The 18,867-nt window shown below is 44.4% G+C and overlaps 1 protein-coding gene across 3 annotated transcripts in view; it reads left to right on the top strand.

Moving 5' to 3' along the window:
- The first annotated feature begins 10,602 nt into the window (after positions 1-10,602).
- Positions 10,603-18,867, top strand: part of B4GALNT1 (beta-1,4-N-acetyl-galactosaminyltransferase 1) — a 67,639-nt gene continuing 59,374 nt past the window's right edge. For 2 of the 3 annotated variants that reach the window (XM_063293901.1, XM_063293902.1), the window contains exon 1: positions 11,071-11,173. In XM_063293901.1, coding sequence (XP_063149971.1) covers positions 11,079-11,173 — 95 coding nt within the window. In that variant the 5' untranslated portion in view covers positions 11,071-11,078. Of the gene's footprint in view, positions 10,824-11,070; positions 11,174-18,867 lie in introns of those variants that run through there. The other variant, XM_063293903.1, reaches the window with a different exon arrangement.

An 18,867-nucleotide genomic window follows, 5' to 3' on the forward strand; every position in this document is an offset into this window, starting at 1 on the left:
CCAGCTGTGGCTTTCCCTTATTTTCACACAGTTTTCCCCCTATTTTTTCTTACCACAGACTATTTGTTGCATAATACCTTTTTGACCTAACAGTGCTAAGAACAGCTTTCTGTCTAAAAGTGCCTGAATCCAGCTTTCAAGGACTTCCTAATTCAGTGTTGCATAATTTGAAAAGCTCCCCGAAGTTGAACTTTGGTACAAAATGTTTTGACTAGAAAATGTTCAGGTGATAACCTGTATTCTTGGATGAGAGAAAATGTACTGCCCCAAGCACATTTTCTCAGAGGATTGTGGAAACAGGTGTTAAACGAATACTTTTAGAACTCTGCACTGTGAGATGCACAGATACATTTTCCTTCACTCATAAACACACATAGATTCAGATCAACCTGAGATATCATTTTTCCCTGCAAAGTTTTGTAAGCCAAACCATGATTGCCGCCACATTGTCATGGGGGTGTGGAAAGATTTTTGTTTCCCCCTTAGCGTATTAACACAGCACTTTAGCAATCCACAAAAAGTCTTCCGTTCTCTTTGCACTACAGCCTGACAATGGAGTGGAAAGGTGGGGGAAAGTCAGCTTGCTACATTAACCAGGTTGATATATTGCTGTTGCTGTCACAGGAAAGCTAATACTATTCCAATAATCAGCTTTCTCCAGGATACTGCCCTTCAGACTGGTTGTACTGTAACTTCCATCACGCTTACACAGCAGAGCTTACACTGATCAGATGTTTTGGCTATTGCACTTGTTAACAATTTCTCCGTCTTTTTTTCTCCCAAATTAATTGTTTTCTTATAGAATACAAATACTAATTGTAGAATAATAATAACTAAGTACAGTGGTGTCTATACAGTAGAAACTAGAAGCTGTTAACGCTCTGATGATTAAAGTAAATTAAATCAAAATAGGTATCAATGTTAATATTTCTAAAATAGTTACAGAGTTGGTATATTGTACAGTTGGTGCTTAGTATGATGTTGACAAGAAATTGCAAAGTGCATTGAATTATTTTGTAATATGAGAAAAAAGTTTTTGAGCTTAATACTAATACTAAAATCTATATATTGTTATAAGGGTAAAGGTAAAGGTTTCCCTTGACATTAAGTCCAGTCGTGTCCGACTCTAGGGGGCGGTGCTCATCTCCGTTTCAAAGCCAAAGAGCCGGCGTAGACACTTCCGTGGTCATGTGGCCAGCATGAGTACATGGAACGCCGTTACCTGCCCGCCGAAGCGGTACCTATTAATCTACTCACATTGGCATGCTTTCAAACTGCTAGGTTGGCAGGAGCTGGGACTAGCAATGGGAGCTCACCCCGTCATGCGGACTTGAACCACTGACCTTCTGATCGGCAAGCTCAGCAGCTCAGCAGTTTAACCCGCAGTGCCACCGCGTCCCATATATTGTTATATATGAGTACAAAAAAAAAGGTAGGGGGAAGGAAAAGAGAAAAAAGAGCGCTGCTTGGAAAAGGTAAAATGGATTTAATCTCTAATTTCCGCCTTCTCTGTACTCTGACCAATTTACAGGGCTTATAAACATGTAAACCCCTTTAAAAACTGTACTGTAAGTGTTTGTATTTGCCTTGCTGCATGATGTGTTGTATCTATGGAAGCCATTCTTGCTTAAATTTAATTAAGCTTTTGTTGTGGGTATTTTTATTTATTTATTTATCAAATTTGTCACCGCCCATCTCCTCCTCCGGAGGGACTCTGGGCAGTTTACAGCAGTTTGCTGCTAGTTTTGCTATTGCTCCAAGTTTTAATTCCCAACCAGATATCATCAGTACTGTATCTTTCTTCTAACGTTGGGCAACATTGTAGTCTGGGATTATACCTAGTTAGAATGAAAAACATGATTTAATTTAACGTCTTCTCCATCTTAAGCAATGAAAGGGGGTGGGAATTCAGAGTGTAAATTCTAGAACCTCCATGAAGTTGCTGCGTGACTTTTTTAAGGCCCATGACTTGCCTCTTTCTCTTTGTTGCCATTAAAGCGCTGACAGAGCCAGCCTAAGTTGCTTCCACGCTGTGCTCTTTTGTGGCGTTGGCAGGATTCATTCACTCACTTTTCCCATTGCATCCACACAATGGCTTTGTGATCATTCCATCTTTGTTCTTTCATCTTTACTCAAAACACAGAAAGGGCAGCTGGTTTCAGAACAACAGAAGAGGACAGAAGAACGATAGCTCAGAATAATAACTATCCATCAGGGCACTTCAATGACCCCAATTGTATGTTTTTATTTGTTCTTTAATTCACAGGAAACATGTTTTCTCTCATTTTTCTTAAAAAAAGAGAGAACTAAAAGCCCATAATTATATAAGGTAAATGTTTGAAATTACATTTCTTTTAATATTAAGCACATTCCTAAAGTGGCACTATGCATCCTCAGATGTCTTAAAATACACACATTTTTAATTAGCATTGTTGCAACATGCAACATTCAACCTCACAGTGCCCACAAAGAACTGATCATTCTCTGGACTTTCAAGAAGTGCCTGTTCCAAATAGCTAACATCAACATCTCATGAGATCTCAGGTAAGCATGCTGAAATCTCACACACATGATTTTCCACTGGCATCATGTAAATTGTATAAGTGTGGACTACAACCCCCCTTTTTTTAAAGCCGGCATTCTATACTGTCCCCGCCCCCAGTACAGGTGCATAGACAAAAAAATTGAGAGTCTGATAAATGACCTCTATGATCTCCCAGTTCTCCCGCAATCAAGATTATACAAGTGGCTCGTATACATTCCTACCATGAACACAACAATACTCACAGGTTCTTTTAAACTCCTTCTGTGGCATTGTTTATATCCCTAAGTGCCATTATGCTTTCTTCATTAATAAGTTACCTCAGAGGATGTGAAGATGATGATATAGATAAAGATAAAGATATGCACAGAGATGCCTTGGAAATAAAAGGTGCTGACTTCTGGGGGAGGCATGGCAAAGTGAAGACATGGCTGTGAATGCAGAGCTGATGACCGCAGCAAAGACCGAAAAACCGGTCTACTGGCTCTTGGGAACCTCTCCAGACAAGAAGGGGACAGGAGATCACCCACATGTGCTATGGATGGCTGCTCCTCACGAGGAGACCACAGGGCAGCAGTCTTCTATGGGTTTGAGTGCTGGGAGACGAAGGGATCAGCCATCTTGCTCACAACCACGGTGAGACCTTTTAAAGGACCCTAAGTTCACAAGCCTCACTTTCAGAAATTGCCTATTAATCATCTTAAAGCTATTAGAGACTTTTGGAACTACAAGTTTGAAAAGTTGCTGGGTGAGTTTAGCTTCAACTCTGAACACAAGAAAAATTAATTATAAGCTTAAGAACTTAAAGAATTTGAAATAAACAGCAAAAAGCTAAATAAGATTTTGATCTAAGGAAGTTATAAACAGATTAAGGGTCCAGTTAAACTTGAAATATTGACTTTTATTGTAAGGTTTTGGAATTAACTATAAAAATAAATAGCTTCTCATGGGAACCAGACTTATATTGGCTATCTTGGGTTTATAACATAGATAAGCGACTTTATGATTTTAGAAACTGGACACTGGAGGGGACTAAAAATTCTAAGAAGGGAAAAAAAATACAAGCCTGTACAAAAGGACACAAAATGTCATAACATTGGAAATATTAAAGGAGATCTTTGAAGAATGGAGCCAGAAATTAGTAGCTACAATATCAACAGTGTCAGTAATGATGTCTGACTCTACGGATAGACTTTGTCGAAAAGATGTTAATGAGGGAATGACAGATGTGGAGCAAATTTTGTCTGACAAGACAGAGAAAGTACTGAAAGTGAAACTACAAATGACAGGCTAAGAGAATGATCTGGAAAAGGACACTTTATTGGTTATACAAAAGAAACTGGCAGAAGTTTTAAAAATTAAAGGGGAAATACAAATGACAAACCAAGAGGATGACCTGGAAAATGTTTTCTTATTGGATCTACAAAAGAGGCTTGTTAGAGCCTTGAAGGAATTTGTGTGATGGGATAAAGAAGAACTGAAGAGAAATTAAATTCTATGACAATATTTGAGGGAATTAAAGGTTATGACTGTTAGAAGGAAGGAGTATAAAGTTGGTTTATTTGATCAAGGTTAAGTTTTTTTGTAAAGTTCTGCCAACCCTTTACAGACTTTTTCTGACACCAGGATTGAAAAGTTGATGTTTTATGGATTTGTTTATAGATAAGGGATGGGCTATGGGATGAAGAGATAACTGTGTATAACCTTGTAGGGGGTGAAGAGTTACTAAATTTGTCTATACTTGTAGTGAAGGTTGGAAGTCACTTCTTTATATATTTCTTTTCCTTTTCTTTATCATATTCTTCTTTTCTCTTTCTTCTTTCTTTTTCTTTTTTCTTGCACTTTTTATTCTTTCTTTCTATTCTTTCTTTCTTTAGTTTGTATTACTATTGCAATCAAAACATTTCAGTAAAAATTATTTTATTTTATTTATTTATTTATTTGATTTCTATAGCTGCCCATCTCAGCAAGTGACTCTTGTATATATTAAAAAAAGAAATAAAGGTACTTGGGAGGTGATAAGAGAAAATATCATTTCTGGATTTGTTTCTGTTTGGCAACCACTTTTAGACTATTTGCTTGTGTGTGGACTTCAACTCCCAGAATTCCCCAGCCTGGGAGGGGAAGTTGAAGTCCACACATCTTAAAGTTGCCAAGGTTGAAAAACGTTACTGTAGGCTATTAAACAGGCTTGCATGTTCTGGAACTTCAAAAAACAAAACTAATTAATAACCAGTGAACACAACGTATGGAATAATATTTCATGATAAGGGTTCACAGGGCAATGAAATAATCATTGAGTATTTGGCACAATTAGCAGTTTGCAGGCTAACCCAGAGGTCTCAAGGAGTTACAGTCTATGGTGAGCTTAATACATTCAAGAAGAAAAAGATGAGAGCAGGGGAAGAAAAGGGTTTCAAGAAGCCATTTACTTTAATGAAGCTTCCTCAGAGTTCACCTATAGAATAAGAAAGCTGAAAAATAGAAATAGAAACACATTAAGGTTTCTTGCCACAGCAGATAAAGAGAAAAGGTTTATGGCTTAACATGGTGGCCTCCTTCATGTGACAGGTTAAGACACTGACTGGGTTATCACAACACTGAACTTTTTATTTATTTTTTTGCCTAGTCTGGCATATTGGACAAACCATCTGGTAAGTAAGTATATATGGGATTGATTACAATTTTAGCTAAGTGCTTCTGTATTTTGTAACATTGTTTTTATTCTACTTTGAAAAAACTTGTGTATCAATCAAGGCAATTAGATGTTATTTGAAACAACAAATATATTTTTTAAAGCGTAACAGTAGAATACATCAGGGAAAGATGTAACAAATCAAATAACTATTCAGTCTCTTCTTATAATCCACAACATTGTTACAAATGGATTTAATACAGTTAAATTAAATGAGGATGTAAACTCCCATGAGAATGATATTTGGAAAGCCAAAACAGAATAGTGTAAAAAATAACTTTTTACACTTTTACGCTTTTTAAACTTTTCACCCTAGTATTTTTATTAATTCATATCTTACTTAATCCCAAGGAAATGGGTTGGGTAATAAAAGCAAAACAAATCACATTAAAAGTTCATCACTATACCAATTTCAGTTGGGATTAGGGTGGCCATTAAAATACCCTGAGAAAGGAGAAGAATGATAATTACTGGTGTGGTTTTTTTTACTTAAATGTATCTGCATTAAAAAAAAAAGAAATTACAACAATAAACTGTAATGTTATAGCACTGTGTAGCAGTTTTCTGGCATAACTGTGGTTTTCTGAAAGGTTGATGCAAATTTGGAGTTCTTTCCACTTTCCGATTTGTTCCTTTCATTTCTCCAAGCAGAGATGGAAAAAAAAATTCTCCAAGCCAAAAAAATTCACTGAAGAAAAAAAAAATCCCCACGTTCTGTGTGAGAATTGCCACATGGTATATTGAAAAAAATGTAGGTGCTCATCATCTTTATATTTAAGGAGTCTAGGCCACTTTGGGGGAAAATCTGAGGTGCCAGTCCCATTGGCATCCATCACAATCACGCCAAAAGGACAAAACATGGGTCATTGTGATGAAATGATGCAAAACTCCACTCTTTTGGACTTGCAGAGCATTCAGGCACATGGAGGGGCAGAACTTGTGTCCCAACACACATTTCTATCGCTTGCTCCCTCCCCCCCCCCCACACCCATGGACATCCATCACCACTCATTTTATCTGGCAACTTACCAGTTTAGGAGACCTAACCACATCCTCCACAATGCCATATTCCTCATAAAATGCATCCAAGCCAATTTGTTTTTAGAGTATATGCCCGTTACTGCATTGAAAAATTATTTCAAAGGCACAGCATTTGGCAGTGAAAGGTGTTTTCAGATCAATTGTATTGGCTAATGAGGTATTTCTTGACAGTTTCATAGAGAATTATAAAGTCCCCTTCAAATTTCTTTGTAATACAGTATCTAGGATTATTTACTTGAGCTTGGTATTCATTGCAAACTCAAAAGATCAATCTTTAATTCTTCTTTTAAGTTTTCTGTTTGTTGTTTATTTGTCTAGTTGCTTCCGACTCTTTGTGACTTCGTGGACCAGCCCACGTCAGAGCTTCCTGTCAGTTGTCGCCACCCCCAGCTCCCCCAAGGTCGAGTCCGTCACCTCTAGAATATCATCCATCCACCTTGCCCTTGGTCAGCCCCTCTTCCTTTTGCCCTCCACTCTCCCTAGCATCAGCATCTTCTCCAGGGTGTCCTGTCTTCTCATTATGTGGCCAAAGTATTTCAGTTTTGCCTTTAATATCATTCTCTCAAGTGAGCAGTCTGGCTTTATTTCCTGGAGTATGGACTGGTTTGATCTTCTTGCAGTCCAAGGCACTCTCAGAATTTTCCTCCAACACCACAGTTCCAAGGCATCTATCTTCCTTCTCTCAGCCTTCCTTATGGTCCAGCTCTCACAGCCATATGTTACTCCGGGGAACACCATTGCTTTAACTACACGGACCTTTGTTGTCAGTGTGATGTCTCTGCTCTTAACTATTTTATCAAGATTTGTCATTGCTCTTCTCCCAAGGATTAAGCGTCTTCTGATTTCCTGGCTGCAGTCAGCATCTGCAGTAATCTTTGCACCTAGGAATACAAAGTCTTTCACTGCTTCTACATTTTCTCCCTCTATTTGCCAGTTATCAATCAAGCTGGTTGCCATAATCTTGGTTTTTTTGAGGTTTAATTGCAACCCAGCGTTTGCACTGTCTTTTCACCTTCATCATAAGGCTCCTCAGTTCCTCCTTGCTTTCAGCTGTCTGTTTTCTGTACAGGCCCTGAATTCATACACTGAGAGGATTTATTTATATATTTATCATATTTTTATCACCGCCCATCTCCCTCATACAGGGGACTCTGGGCAGTTCACAATAAAACAGTTTAAAATTCAATAAAACCATAAGTAATATCATTCATCCATAAATATCAATATCAATCAATAAATATAAAATCTAATGAGATCCAAGTAATGGCAGATCTAATACCACCCAAAGGGGGACAAGACCGGCCTCGGCAGGACTAGGAACCAACCAACCCCAAGAGTGGCTCTTCCTCTCCCCACTCCAGGCATGGTGACAAAACCAGGTCTTCAGCCGTTTCCTGAAGTCCAAAAGAGAGGAGGCTAGTCCAGCTTCCGGGGGAAGAGTGTTCCAAAGGGCAGGAGCTGCTGCAGAGAAGGCCCGCCTCCTGGACCCCGCCAGATGGAGTTCTCGTGCAGACGGGGTCCGCAGCATGCCCTCTCTGCATGAACGGGTGGGACAGGTTGATGTAACGGGGATGAGACAGTCCCTTAGGTAACCTGGTCCCATGCCATGTAGGGCCTTAAAGGTAATAACCAACACCTTGAATTGGACCCGGAAGCAAACTGGCACCCAATGCAGCTCGCAAAGCAAAGGGGTAATATGGGCTGATCTTGAAGCACCCAAAATTGCCTGTGCAGCTGCATTTTGGACCAGCTTAGCTTCCAGATACTCTTCAAGGGTAGCTCCATGTATAGCACATTACAGTAGTCTATATGGGAGATGACCAGGGCATGAGTGACCGTTCAAAGGGCCTCTTGCTCCAGGAAGGGGCATAACTGGTGCACAACATTAAGTTGCGCAAAGGCCCTTCTGGCTACAACTGCCACCTGCTCTTTGAGCAGGAGTCGTAAGTCCAAGAGGACCCCCAAGTTACGCACCGGGTCTGTCTGGGGCAGTGCAACCCCATTCAGGACTAAAGATGGCAAATTCCTAGGAGCCGAGGGGCTGTTAACCCACAGCCACTCCATCTTACCAGGGTTCAGCTGAAGCCTGTTGTTCCCCATCCAGGCCCACACAGCCCACAGGCACCTGGAGAGAACAGTCACAGCATCACTTACTTCCCCCTGGATGGAGATGTATAACTGAGTATCATCAGCATATTGATGATACCTCATCCCATGGAGATGGATGATCTCACCCAGCAGTTTCATGTAGATGTTAAAAAGGAGAGGAGAGAGTACTGACCCCTGTGGCACCCCATAAAGGAGGGGCTATGAGCTCGATCTCTCCTCCCCTATTAACATCGACTGGGACCAGCCCTGGAGGAAGGAGATGAACCAGCATAAAACCACGCCACCCACCCCCAACTCCGAGCCGACCCAAAAGTATACCATGGTCGATGGTATCGAAAGCCACTGAGAGGTCAAGGAGGGCAAGGATGGATGCACTGCCTCCATCTTGCTCCTGCCAGAGGTCATCCATAAGTGTGACCAATGCCATTTCCATCCCATAACCAGGCCTGAAACCTGACTGAAAGGGGTCTAGATAATCTGTTTCCTCCAGGATCCTCTGGAGCTGCAGTGCCACCACCTTCTCAACCTCCCAACCCCATAAAGGAGAGGTGGGAGACTGGACAAAAATTATCCAGCACAGTAGGGTCCAGCAATGGTTTCTTGAGGAGGGGGTGTACCAATGCCTCCTTAAAGGCTGCTGGAAACACCCCCTCCCACAAGGATGTATTTACCATTGACTGGGCCCAACCGCACATCACCTGCTGAATAACATAGCTTCCAACACTTCACTATGGTCTATAACAGAAGTTCTCAAACATTTTGGCCTCAGGACCTCTTTACATTCTTTAAAATGATAGAGGACCCTAAAAAGCTTTGATTTATGTGGGTTGTATCTATCGATATTTATTATATTAGAAATTAAAACTGAGAAATTTTAAAATATTTATTTATTTGACTTTGTGGATCACACTTTGAGAACTGCTGATCTATACCAATTTTATAGTAAAACTAATGGGGGTGGGGAGGGAAAATTCTGATCATTTGCATTTTCCTCAATACTGAAACATATCCATAGTATTATGGGGCATCTGTCCTCACCTAAACTGCAAAAATAACCTTTTTAGGGGTTACCAATGTTTTAGTTACAGGTCAATAGCTGGGAGCAGAGACAGACATCTTATCACCATATGCTGCAACAGATTACAGTGGACAGTGTGTTGTAGTATTCAAACCCAGAACACTCAAGGGTGCAGTTCTGTCGCCCCCTCTTTAACTTACTGATCCTGGGCAACCACTATACGAGCTGAGGGAAAGATGCAGCTTCTTTAAAGGGCAACTGGCAGCTACAGCAAAGACACCCATGCCAGAATTACCTTTGCCATCTTGAATAATGCACACAGTTGTAATGATCTGCAACACAATCACAGAAGTCCTTCAACTGCTCTGTTCTGCTAATTGAAATTCTGAAACAGATACATACATACCTTGAAAGTAATATTTTCTGCATCAAAATCAGGCTTTCCTGTAGCAGGCTTTATGGTATTGTGCAAAACACGAGCCCCCTTCCCCTGGGGGGGTTTAAAAGTTTTCATGGACCCCTTTGGGCTTTCCAACACTAGCATTGCGCACTGTATGCGCCGATCGTTTTTTCAGCTCCAAACTAGAAGTGTCAAGCTTGCCTATTAACGGCGCTGCAATCCCATTAGAAGGCTCAGCCCTTGCGCTGTAAATTCCCAAAGGCAGCTACGGAACTCCCGGTTGAAAATACAAATATCTCAGAAGTTGGAGAAACATTCCTTCGCATCTTTATTTTAGGCATAGGTTGCCGAAGTGGGTGGGTAATAGTTCTGGGGTGTGATGCAATCCACAGGGGTTTGGACAGGCGACAGAATATTGTTTTGTGACGCACAGGAGCGGCAGAAGGGAAACTGTCAGTTCCATAACGCATTTTTATTAAAACGACAAATCCTCCAGGACCAGCCCACCGCATCTAACTGCTTACGGGATTTAATCAGTCGTTTGTCTTCACAGCACTTTGTGCTTTACAAGACCTTATTTTTTACAGAAATTTTATTTCCTGCATTTCAGCAGGTTTTACATTTTGGGGGCGGGGGGAGGCCCTGCCTGGCTGAAGGGAAAAAAAGGTAGGGGGCATTCAACCCACCAGGGTGTTAACTCACTGCAGGATTGTTAAGCTTCAAGTACCAGCTCTTGCCACGAGGGGCGCGAGCACCGTTTCCCTCTCTTCTCTTATTCGGTCCAGCAAGCTGGCAGGGGCTAGACCTCCGCTGCTGCTCCGCCGCCCTTTACGCATCGGCCTTTTCTATAGATGCCGAAAGAACGATTTAGCTCGTTCATGCCCGGCAGCCAAAAGACGGGGAGCTGGAAGAATGCGCTGAGACCGGGTGGAGGGACCGCAACCAAAATGTGAAAAACCAAAATGGCACAGGAGATATTGGTGAGAAGAACGATGGAGGAGCGTTGACAGGGAGCAAGGTACATCTTCACCCGCTCGCTGGGCTCTCGGCAGGCTTTGATTAGAGTCACGCCGCGGGTGGGAAGGCTCGGATGGAGGCGCCCGAATGCGCTGCGTGGACCGGGCACGGCTTCAGAGCGGGGAGGGGAGGGGAGGCTTATCCCGAGGCGAGCTTTTGGTGCGGACTTCGAAAGGGGGCGGGGCCTCCGTCCCCAATTAGGATAGGAGGGAACGATCACAGGCCTGCCTCTTCCCTTGGTCCGGATCTCCTTTAAATGGAGCTATCTCTCCAGTCTTTGTCCTCTCCCTGGCAGCGTTTGTTACAAAAGAGGGCTTTGGGGAAATTCTTCACTGATAGGGAAGCGATAAGGTAATGTTCCGGACCGCCGCTGGCTTCCCGGTCAAGTTAAGCAGTGCTGAGGAAATCTTTTTAGTTGCGCCTTTCTTTCCGCCTCCAACGCGGCTTCTCGTGGTGCTGTTAACCGAATTAGCGGGCAAGGGGCGCCGGCAGGTGCTGAAGGAGACCGGGGAAGAGGGGCTGAGGAGATGCGGCCATCTTCGCGAGGGATCCTTTCCAGCCTTGGACCGGGTGGGTTTCCAGAAGTGAATGCAGCAGCAGCGGCCCTGCCCTGCCCGCAAAGGGTAAGGCGGCCCAGAGTGATGGGGTTGACTCTTGGGTGATTCATTGTCGGGGCAGAGACCTTGGGAGGAGGGATTGCAGAGCTCTTGATTAACAAAGATCCATTTACGTAAGGATTAACATAACCATAGAGCCTCCTGGCTACAAGAAATGGCTGAAATGCAGAATGCAAGCTTAGTACTGTCTGATGTTTACTGCCTTTCTGGGGGCATGTGATCTTTCCTTAAATCTGGATGATTTCCACCTGAGAGGTGGGTGAGACCAGCCTCCATCTTAAGCTGTGCAAATGTATCTAAGGATTGCTCCTCTTGGGTGGAAAGTGTACTTTGTCAGTTCACTAGCTGAACACGTGATTCTTTTGCATGAGAAAATCGCTTTAGAGTGGCCAGGGCACATGATTGCTCAGTGATTGTAAGATTTTTTTAAAAAAGGAGGGAGAGTGTGGATCCTTCCCACAATTCTTTTTAGTTCTCTCTCATAATAAGGCTTAGTAACATGGCATCAGGCTTGAGGTTTATTTAGAGGTCAGTAGTGTGCAGTAATTTTATGGTGGCCCTAGCAAGCTTGGGAGGGCAGACACTTGAATCTGGGTCCCCTGCATCCTCACTGATCTGTCCCTTTAGCTCTGCATTTTGTAGCCCACGTGTGCCCATCCCCTTTCTGGAGAGTTTAAATGAACTCTGCCTAAAGGGTTTTGCTTCCTGAGCATGGCCCGTGAGGTCTCCTGCTACTGATAGCTATCTTTGCTTCTTAACTATTTTAACTCTCAAGGTGCTCTAGCCCCTGCCTGATGCAGACATTGCTAATCAGAGGGAAGGTACTGAGGAAGAGAGGAACCAGCGTGGTATAGGTTTTCATGATGGCTGTGACTGTCTTTGATTTTTAGCGTGTATTCCCCCAACTCTAATGATTGGCATTTAGGACAACCTTTTGCAAGCAAAGAAGCTTTTTTGATAGTGTTTGTAAAGTGGAATTGTAATGACCAGCCTGCTTGAGCATTTACTCAATGACAGTCTAGAGACTTGTGCTCGATTAACCGTTTAATGAAGCGAAGCATTCTGATACAAGGAAAAGTTGCAAATGCCCTTTTCCCATGCATTCTGCAGTTTAAAATCACAAACCTCTATTCTCTCCCCCACTCCCCACCTAGGTATGCACCCCTCCCCAGGACCAGCAGATGGCTTGGTCCGGCCATGGCTGCCACCTGCTCTTCCAGCAGGAGCCGTGAGTCCATGAGGACCCCCAGGTTACGCACCCGGTCTGTCTGGGGCACTGCAACCCCATCCAGAACTAAAGATGACAATTTCCCAGAAATCGAGGAGCCATTAACCCACAGCCACTTGGTCTCACCAGGGTTCAGTTGAAGCCTGTTGTTCCCCATCCAGGCCCCCACAGCCCCCAGACACTGATGATACCTCATCCCGTGGTGATGGATGATCTCACCCAGCGGTTTCATGTAGATGTTAAATAGAGGAGAGAGGACCGAGCCCTGTGGCACCCCACAAAGGAGAGGTCGAGGGTCGGATCTCTCCCCCCACCATAACCACCGACTGGGACCGGCCCTGGAGGAAGGAGGTGAACCAGCACAAAACTACGCTGCCCACCCCCAACTCCCTGAGCCGACCCAAAAGGATACCATGGTCCCCAAAAGGATACCAAATGTTATATTGACATTTGGTCGAGGAGTCTGACATATTGCCACTCCTGAAAAAGAAACTTCAAAGAGATTAACAGTAAGCAATAAAGTAATAAAGGGATGGGTTGGTTTGGGAAAAAATGAGTGTTAGGGGAAAGTTTATCAGGATATCGGAAGTGAAACTTGCGAGTTAGTGCAGGAGCATTGACATCATGGCTGAAAACCCATTCATTGTCTGGGAAGTGTTTCCACTTAATTAGGTATTGTAAAGCTCCACAGTGAACAGGAGAGTCCAGGATTTCTTTGACTTCAAAGTGTTGCCCATCAATCATGATTGGAGGTGGAGAAGTTGGATGCCATGTGGAGGAATCCTGGGCAGGTTTCAGCAAGCTGCAATGGAAAACAGGGTGAAGTCTTTTTACATTTGAAGGGATTTGAAGTTGCACAGTCACTGGGTTGATAAGTTTGACGATTGGAAAAGGCCAATAAATTTTCGCCCTAATTTCTTGGAGGGATGGTGAGACTTAAGAAATTTGGTAGAGAGGTAAACTTTGTTCCTCACTTGCATATCCCATTGAGGCCATCTGTTGCAATCCACAAAACGTTTGTAAGTCTTTTGTGCAGGTTGTAAAACTTGCTTGATGACTGGCCAGCTAGAAGTGACTTTAGCGCATCAGTCGCCCGCGGAGCAGTCAGAGGGTGGTTCCAGGGGAAGTTCTAGAATAGGGATGAAGTCCTGTCCAGAAACCACCTGGAAAAGGGTAAATCCCATGCTGTGGTGTATAGAGTTATTATAAGCTACTTCAGCGAAAGGAAGCAGGTCAACCCAATTGTCTTGTTGAATTTTTTTTTACATAGCAGCATAAAAATTGCTCTAGAGTAGCCTGAGCCTTCTCAGTCAATCAGTCCGTCTGCAGATGATTCGACGAGCTGAGGGATTGCTGGACCCCAATTAATTAAAAAAAAACAGCACCAAAATTTAGAGGTAAATTGTACTCTGTGAGCCAAAATTATATGGACAGGGCACCCATGCAGCTGGTAGATATGCTGCACAGTTTGGAGAGCTGTTGAGCTGTCGGTGTTTTGGTACAAGGAATGAAGTATGCCTGCTTAGAAAACAGGTCAATTAAGGTCCAAATCACAGTTTTATTTTTGCTTTCAGGCAAATCAACTATAAAGTCCATTGCAATTTCCTTCCATGGGGCTGCAGGGGAAGCCACCAGTTGGAGCAACCTCTGCAGCTTGCCCCCTTGCATTTAGCTTAAGCACACACAAGTCTGAGTAGATTTTCACCTTCGGAGCTGCTGCTTTCTTGCGAGTTAGGCAAGCCAGACCCAATTGGGTTTCAGAAAAAACAGTGTCTACTACCTCAGTCTGTTTGCTGTTGTGCTGAGGGAGGTGCGAAAGGGTGTCAGCTAGAAAGTTTTTTCGGCCCGGAAAGAAATTTAGGGTGAAATTAAAACGGCCGAAGAATTGAACCCAGTGCAATTGTTTGCCGTTCAATTTCCTGGGGGTGCGCAGTGCTTGTAAGTTTTTATGATCAGTCCAAACTTCAAAGTTTGGCACCTTCCAGAAGGTGTCGCCAATTGGTGAGTGTGGTCCTTACAGGGAAGTCCTCCTCCCAAATGAGAGACAAGTAGGCACAGGGCCAGGGAACGTGGTCCAGATCTTTCTGAATTAGTACAGCCCCTATGGCTTGGTCGGAGGCATCTGCTTAGATGATAAATGGGTATTCTGGGTTGGGGTGCGCTAGAATGGGATCGGCGGTAAAAAGGGCTTTTAGATTTTCAAAAACAGCTTGGCACTCTGGAGTCCAATTTAAGCGTGCACCTGGTGTTGTTACTTTGCGTGTCTCCCCTCCCTCTGGTCTTCAATAAACCAGTTAATGGCAATGCAATTTGTGCAAATCGAGGGATAAATTGGTGGTAGAAATTGGCGAACCCCAGGAAACTTTGAAGTTGCCGCCTGGTTTGAGGGGGCTCCCACTCCAGGATGTCTTGGATTTTGGAAGGATCCATCTCCACTCCTTTGGTGGAAATACAATATCCCAAGAAATCCAGTTGGATTTTGTGGAACACACATTTTGATAGCTTGGCATACAGCTGGGCATCCCTCAGTTTTTGCAGCACCTGTTTTACAAGGTGGACATGCTCCTCCTCTGTTTCTGTGTGGATTAGGATATCGTCCAAATAGACTAAGACCCCTTTGTAGAGGTGGTCATGTAAAACCTCATTGATGTACTGCATGAACACACCTGGAGCCCCAGCCAAGCCAAAAGGGAGAACTTTGTACTGATAAGAACCCAAGGGACCGTTGAATGCAGTTTTCCATTCGTCCCCTTCCCTAATCTGGATTCTAAAATAAGCCTCTCGCAGGTCTAATTTAGTGAAAATCTTCCCTTTTGATAGATGTGAGAGCATATCTTTCATCAAGGGCGGGGGATACTGATTGGTGACAGAAATGGCGTTGAAACCCCTGTAGTCAGTGCAGAGCCATCAAGGTGCCATCCTTCTTTGTTCTGAATAACACCTGGGCAGCCATTGGGGAATTTGCTGGCTCAATGAAACCCCTGGCCAGGTTCTTGTCTATGAACTCCCTTAATGCTTTTCCATTTCTGACATGGCGTACATTTTCGGCTTTGGCAATTTGGCTTTAGGGTCAATTTCAATGGCACAGTCAGTTTTTCTATGGGGAGGCAGCTGATCTGACTCCCGCTCATCGAAAACATCTAAAAAATCCTGATACTGGCTGGGAATGACAGATTCTTCATCAATGGCTAGCGTCTAGCATTGCCTAACCAAAATCCCAGCAAACTGGCTTGGGGGGTGCTTGACCTCTGGCTCAGCAGTAGCATAAGCCCCATCAGTGAATTTTAAGCCACCTGTCTCTCAGTGCACTTGTGGTTTTCTGCTTTTTAACCAAGGAAGCCCCGGAATAATCAAATAATTGGCAATAGGGGCCACTATGAATTGCAAAGTCTCTTTACGGCCCCCTATGTGCATGGCAACAGTCTCAGGACAGAACTCTACGGGCCCCCCGTGAGCCACAGTGCCATCCATCTGGGTAAAGACTATCAGTTGCTTAAACTTCTTTACTTTAAGATTGAGGGTGTTAATGAGAGCTGGGTGAATCAAACATTTGGTGCACCTGGAGTCTAGCATGGCCGTTAAATTAGCTTTGTGCCGGGTCCTTGGGTTTTTTACCTCCACCTGAATAATTAACGTGGAACAGTCCTCACTCACCACTGGGTCTTTGTCATCCTCCTCCTTGGAAGAAGAGGTTTTGCGCCTGGGATTCTCCACCTGTTCGCTGGCATGATTCAGAACAGGTGTGCCCCGTTTCCCACCAGCTGTGGGAATTCCTCCTCGGATTCTTCCCCAAAGTCCTCTGGGATTTCACCCATTGTCTCCTTGCACGCCAGGACTGCAGCTGCTGCACCTTTGTGCTTCACTGGAGGGGACTTGGGCTTCCCACCAGATTTCTCCGCAGCTCCAGTTCCTCCATGGGGTACTCCGAAGCTCGATGGGAATCTTTCCCACACTTATAGCAGCTTCCTCTCTTCCAGCCCCTATCCGTAGCTTCCTCTCGTGGTCAGAATGGTTTTCTCGGGCCGAAGGATATCTGGCTGGGAGCCATGGTATTCCTGCTGGTTGCTTGGGCCAGCAGCTGCCTGCAAAAATGGTACTGGGTATTTTCTACCTCTCCGGCCAAACAAATCCACTCTTGCAGTGTTGGTGGATCTCCTCAGCAGAGGGCTCATCTCAGGATTTTGGGTTGCAGTTCCCCTTTAAAATAGTCTACTTTAGTAGCTTCGGACCCAGTCCAGTATTTTTCCCGCCAGGGCCTTAAACTCCATGGCATACTCTGCTACGCTCTTCTCCCTCTGCCTCAGCTGCTGCAATGCTGTCTTCGCCCTGAGCTTGTCTAAGGGGTCCTCAAACCTCTCTCTCAGGAGCCTCATAGACTCCTTCAGACTATGTAGTTCAGGGGCTATGGCATCTTGGAGTTGTACAAACCAATCCGCCACTGCACCTCTCAGCTTAGCCCCCACTTGGCTCACCTTGGTGTACTCAGTTGGGAAGAAACCTCCACACTCCTGCATGTAGATTGACACATTTGTCATAAACAATGACAGCTGTTGAGGATCTCCGTTGAATTTAACTTGGAGATCTCAGGGCACACTCCTCGCAGGGGCCGAGGCTCCGGCTCCCGGATTGTCTCAGGTCACTGTCTGGCCTCGACTTCTGTGGCTTCTGGGTGGCGGGGTGGGCAGTCGAGGTGGTGTTGCGGGTTGGTGTCTCCCGCTTTGATCATTCAAGGCTGTCCTGGAGGGCACAGCTGACTCTTCATCATGCTGGAACACTAAGTAGTTGATTGCCTTCAATATGTGCTGCATCATGTCCTCCATAGCAGAGATTATGGCTTCTAAGCCATGTACCTTCTGAGGGGTGGCCCCCTGCTTGCTGATGGACCCCTGAGAGCTGGGACTCAGGACCCTCACCTGGGCTTCGATGGGCTGAGAAACCACCACCGCTCCCCCTCTGATACCCACCATATCTGGTCCTGACTCTGCACATGGATCCTTTGCCTCTGGCATCGGGGGTTCTTGAACCAGGTCTGGGGTGATGAGCGCACTCTCTAACTCGGTGGCGTAGTCTGTCGCAGCCTCCTCACTCTCTTCGGCCCCATCACTCTCAGCACCTTCTATGAGCCCCTCTAGCTCTTCCACTGCTTTCACATAAAGGATGGTTTTGTCGGTGTCTTCCGAAGGTGTAGACTCCTTGGTCCTAGATCTGTTTCTTAGACATTTTCCTCAACTCTCAACTGGGTGTTGAACCTCCAGGTAGAGTCTCGAGGTGATGATTTGCAACTTTATGTAATGACTAGCCCGCTCAAGCATTTACTCAATGACAGTCTAGAGCCTTGTGCTCAATTAACTGTTTAATGAAGCGAAGCATTCTGATACAAGGAAAAAGTTGCAAATGCCCTTTTCCCGTGCATTCTGCAGTTTAAAATCACAAACCTCCATTCTCCCCCCAGTCCCCGCCTAGGTATGCACCCCTCCCCAGGACCAGCAGATGGCTTGAACGGTTTCTGCCCATTGACCTTGGCAAGGGGCATCTAACCCAAACAATATATTTCACACTCCAAACTCATTCCCCCTCCCTGCTGGTGACTCGCAGTCCGCTGACACGGGTTTCTGGATATCTTCAAAATGGCAGCGAGTTCGATCAGATGTTATATTGACATTTGGTCAAGGAGTCTGACAGGAATTGTGTTCAGTGTCCACAGTACACAGAACTCTGTTTTTTTAATGGCTGGGCTCAGCAGGTGGCAGCACCTGAACTCAGAAGCTAAGCAGGGACAGGCCTGGTTAGTATTTGGATGGGAGACTGTTGGAGAATACCATGGCTGTAGGCTAAATGGGAAAGTTGAAAAAACATTCTGGAAGAAGGCAGTGCAAACTGCCTTCCTGTTGCCAAGAAAATTGCATGGATGTGTCCATGAAGGCGGGAGAGCTGAAGCTGCCAAGGCTGGAAATTAAAAATCTGAGATCAGAACATGATCAGAACAGGGTGCAGCTGACATCCAGATCCAAGAAACAAACAGCAAGAAGCTCATTATCATTTAAGGATGGGAGAAAGCTGCAAGATTTGAACCCGTAGCTGACAGGGATTGCTAGATTCTGCAGGAGTTGATTGTTCTAAGAGTATCTTGTGTCAATAATAGAAGGCATTTTCTACCAAAGCCTTAACTTCAGCTCCTCTGCTACTAGTTCCTGAGTGTT

Source organism: Candoia aspera, chromosome 2 (assembly GCF_035149785.1).
Source record: "Candoia aspera isolate rCanAsp1 chromosome 2, rCanAsp1.hap2, whole genome shotgun sequence".
Classification (NCBI taxonomy): Eukaryota; Metazoa; Chordata; class Lepidosauria; order Squamata; family Boidae; genus Candoia; species Candoia aspera.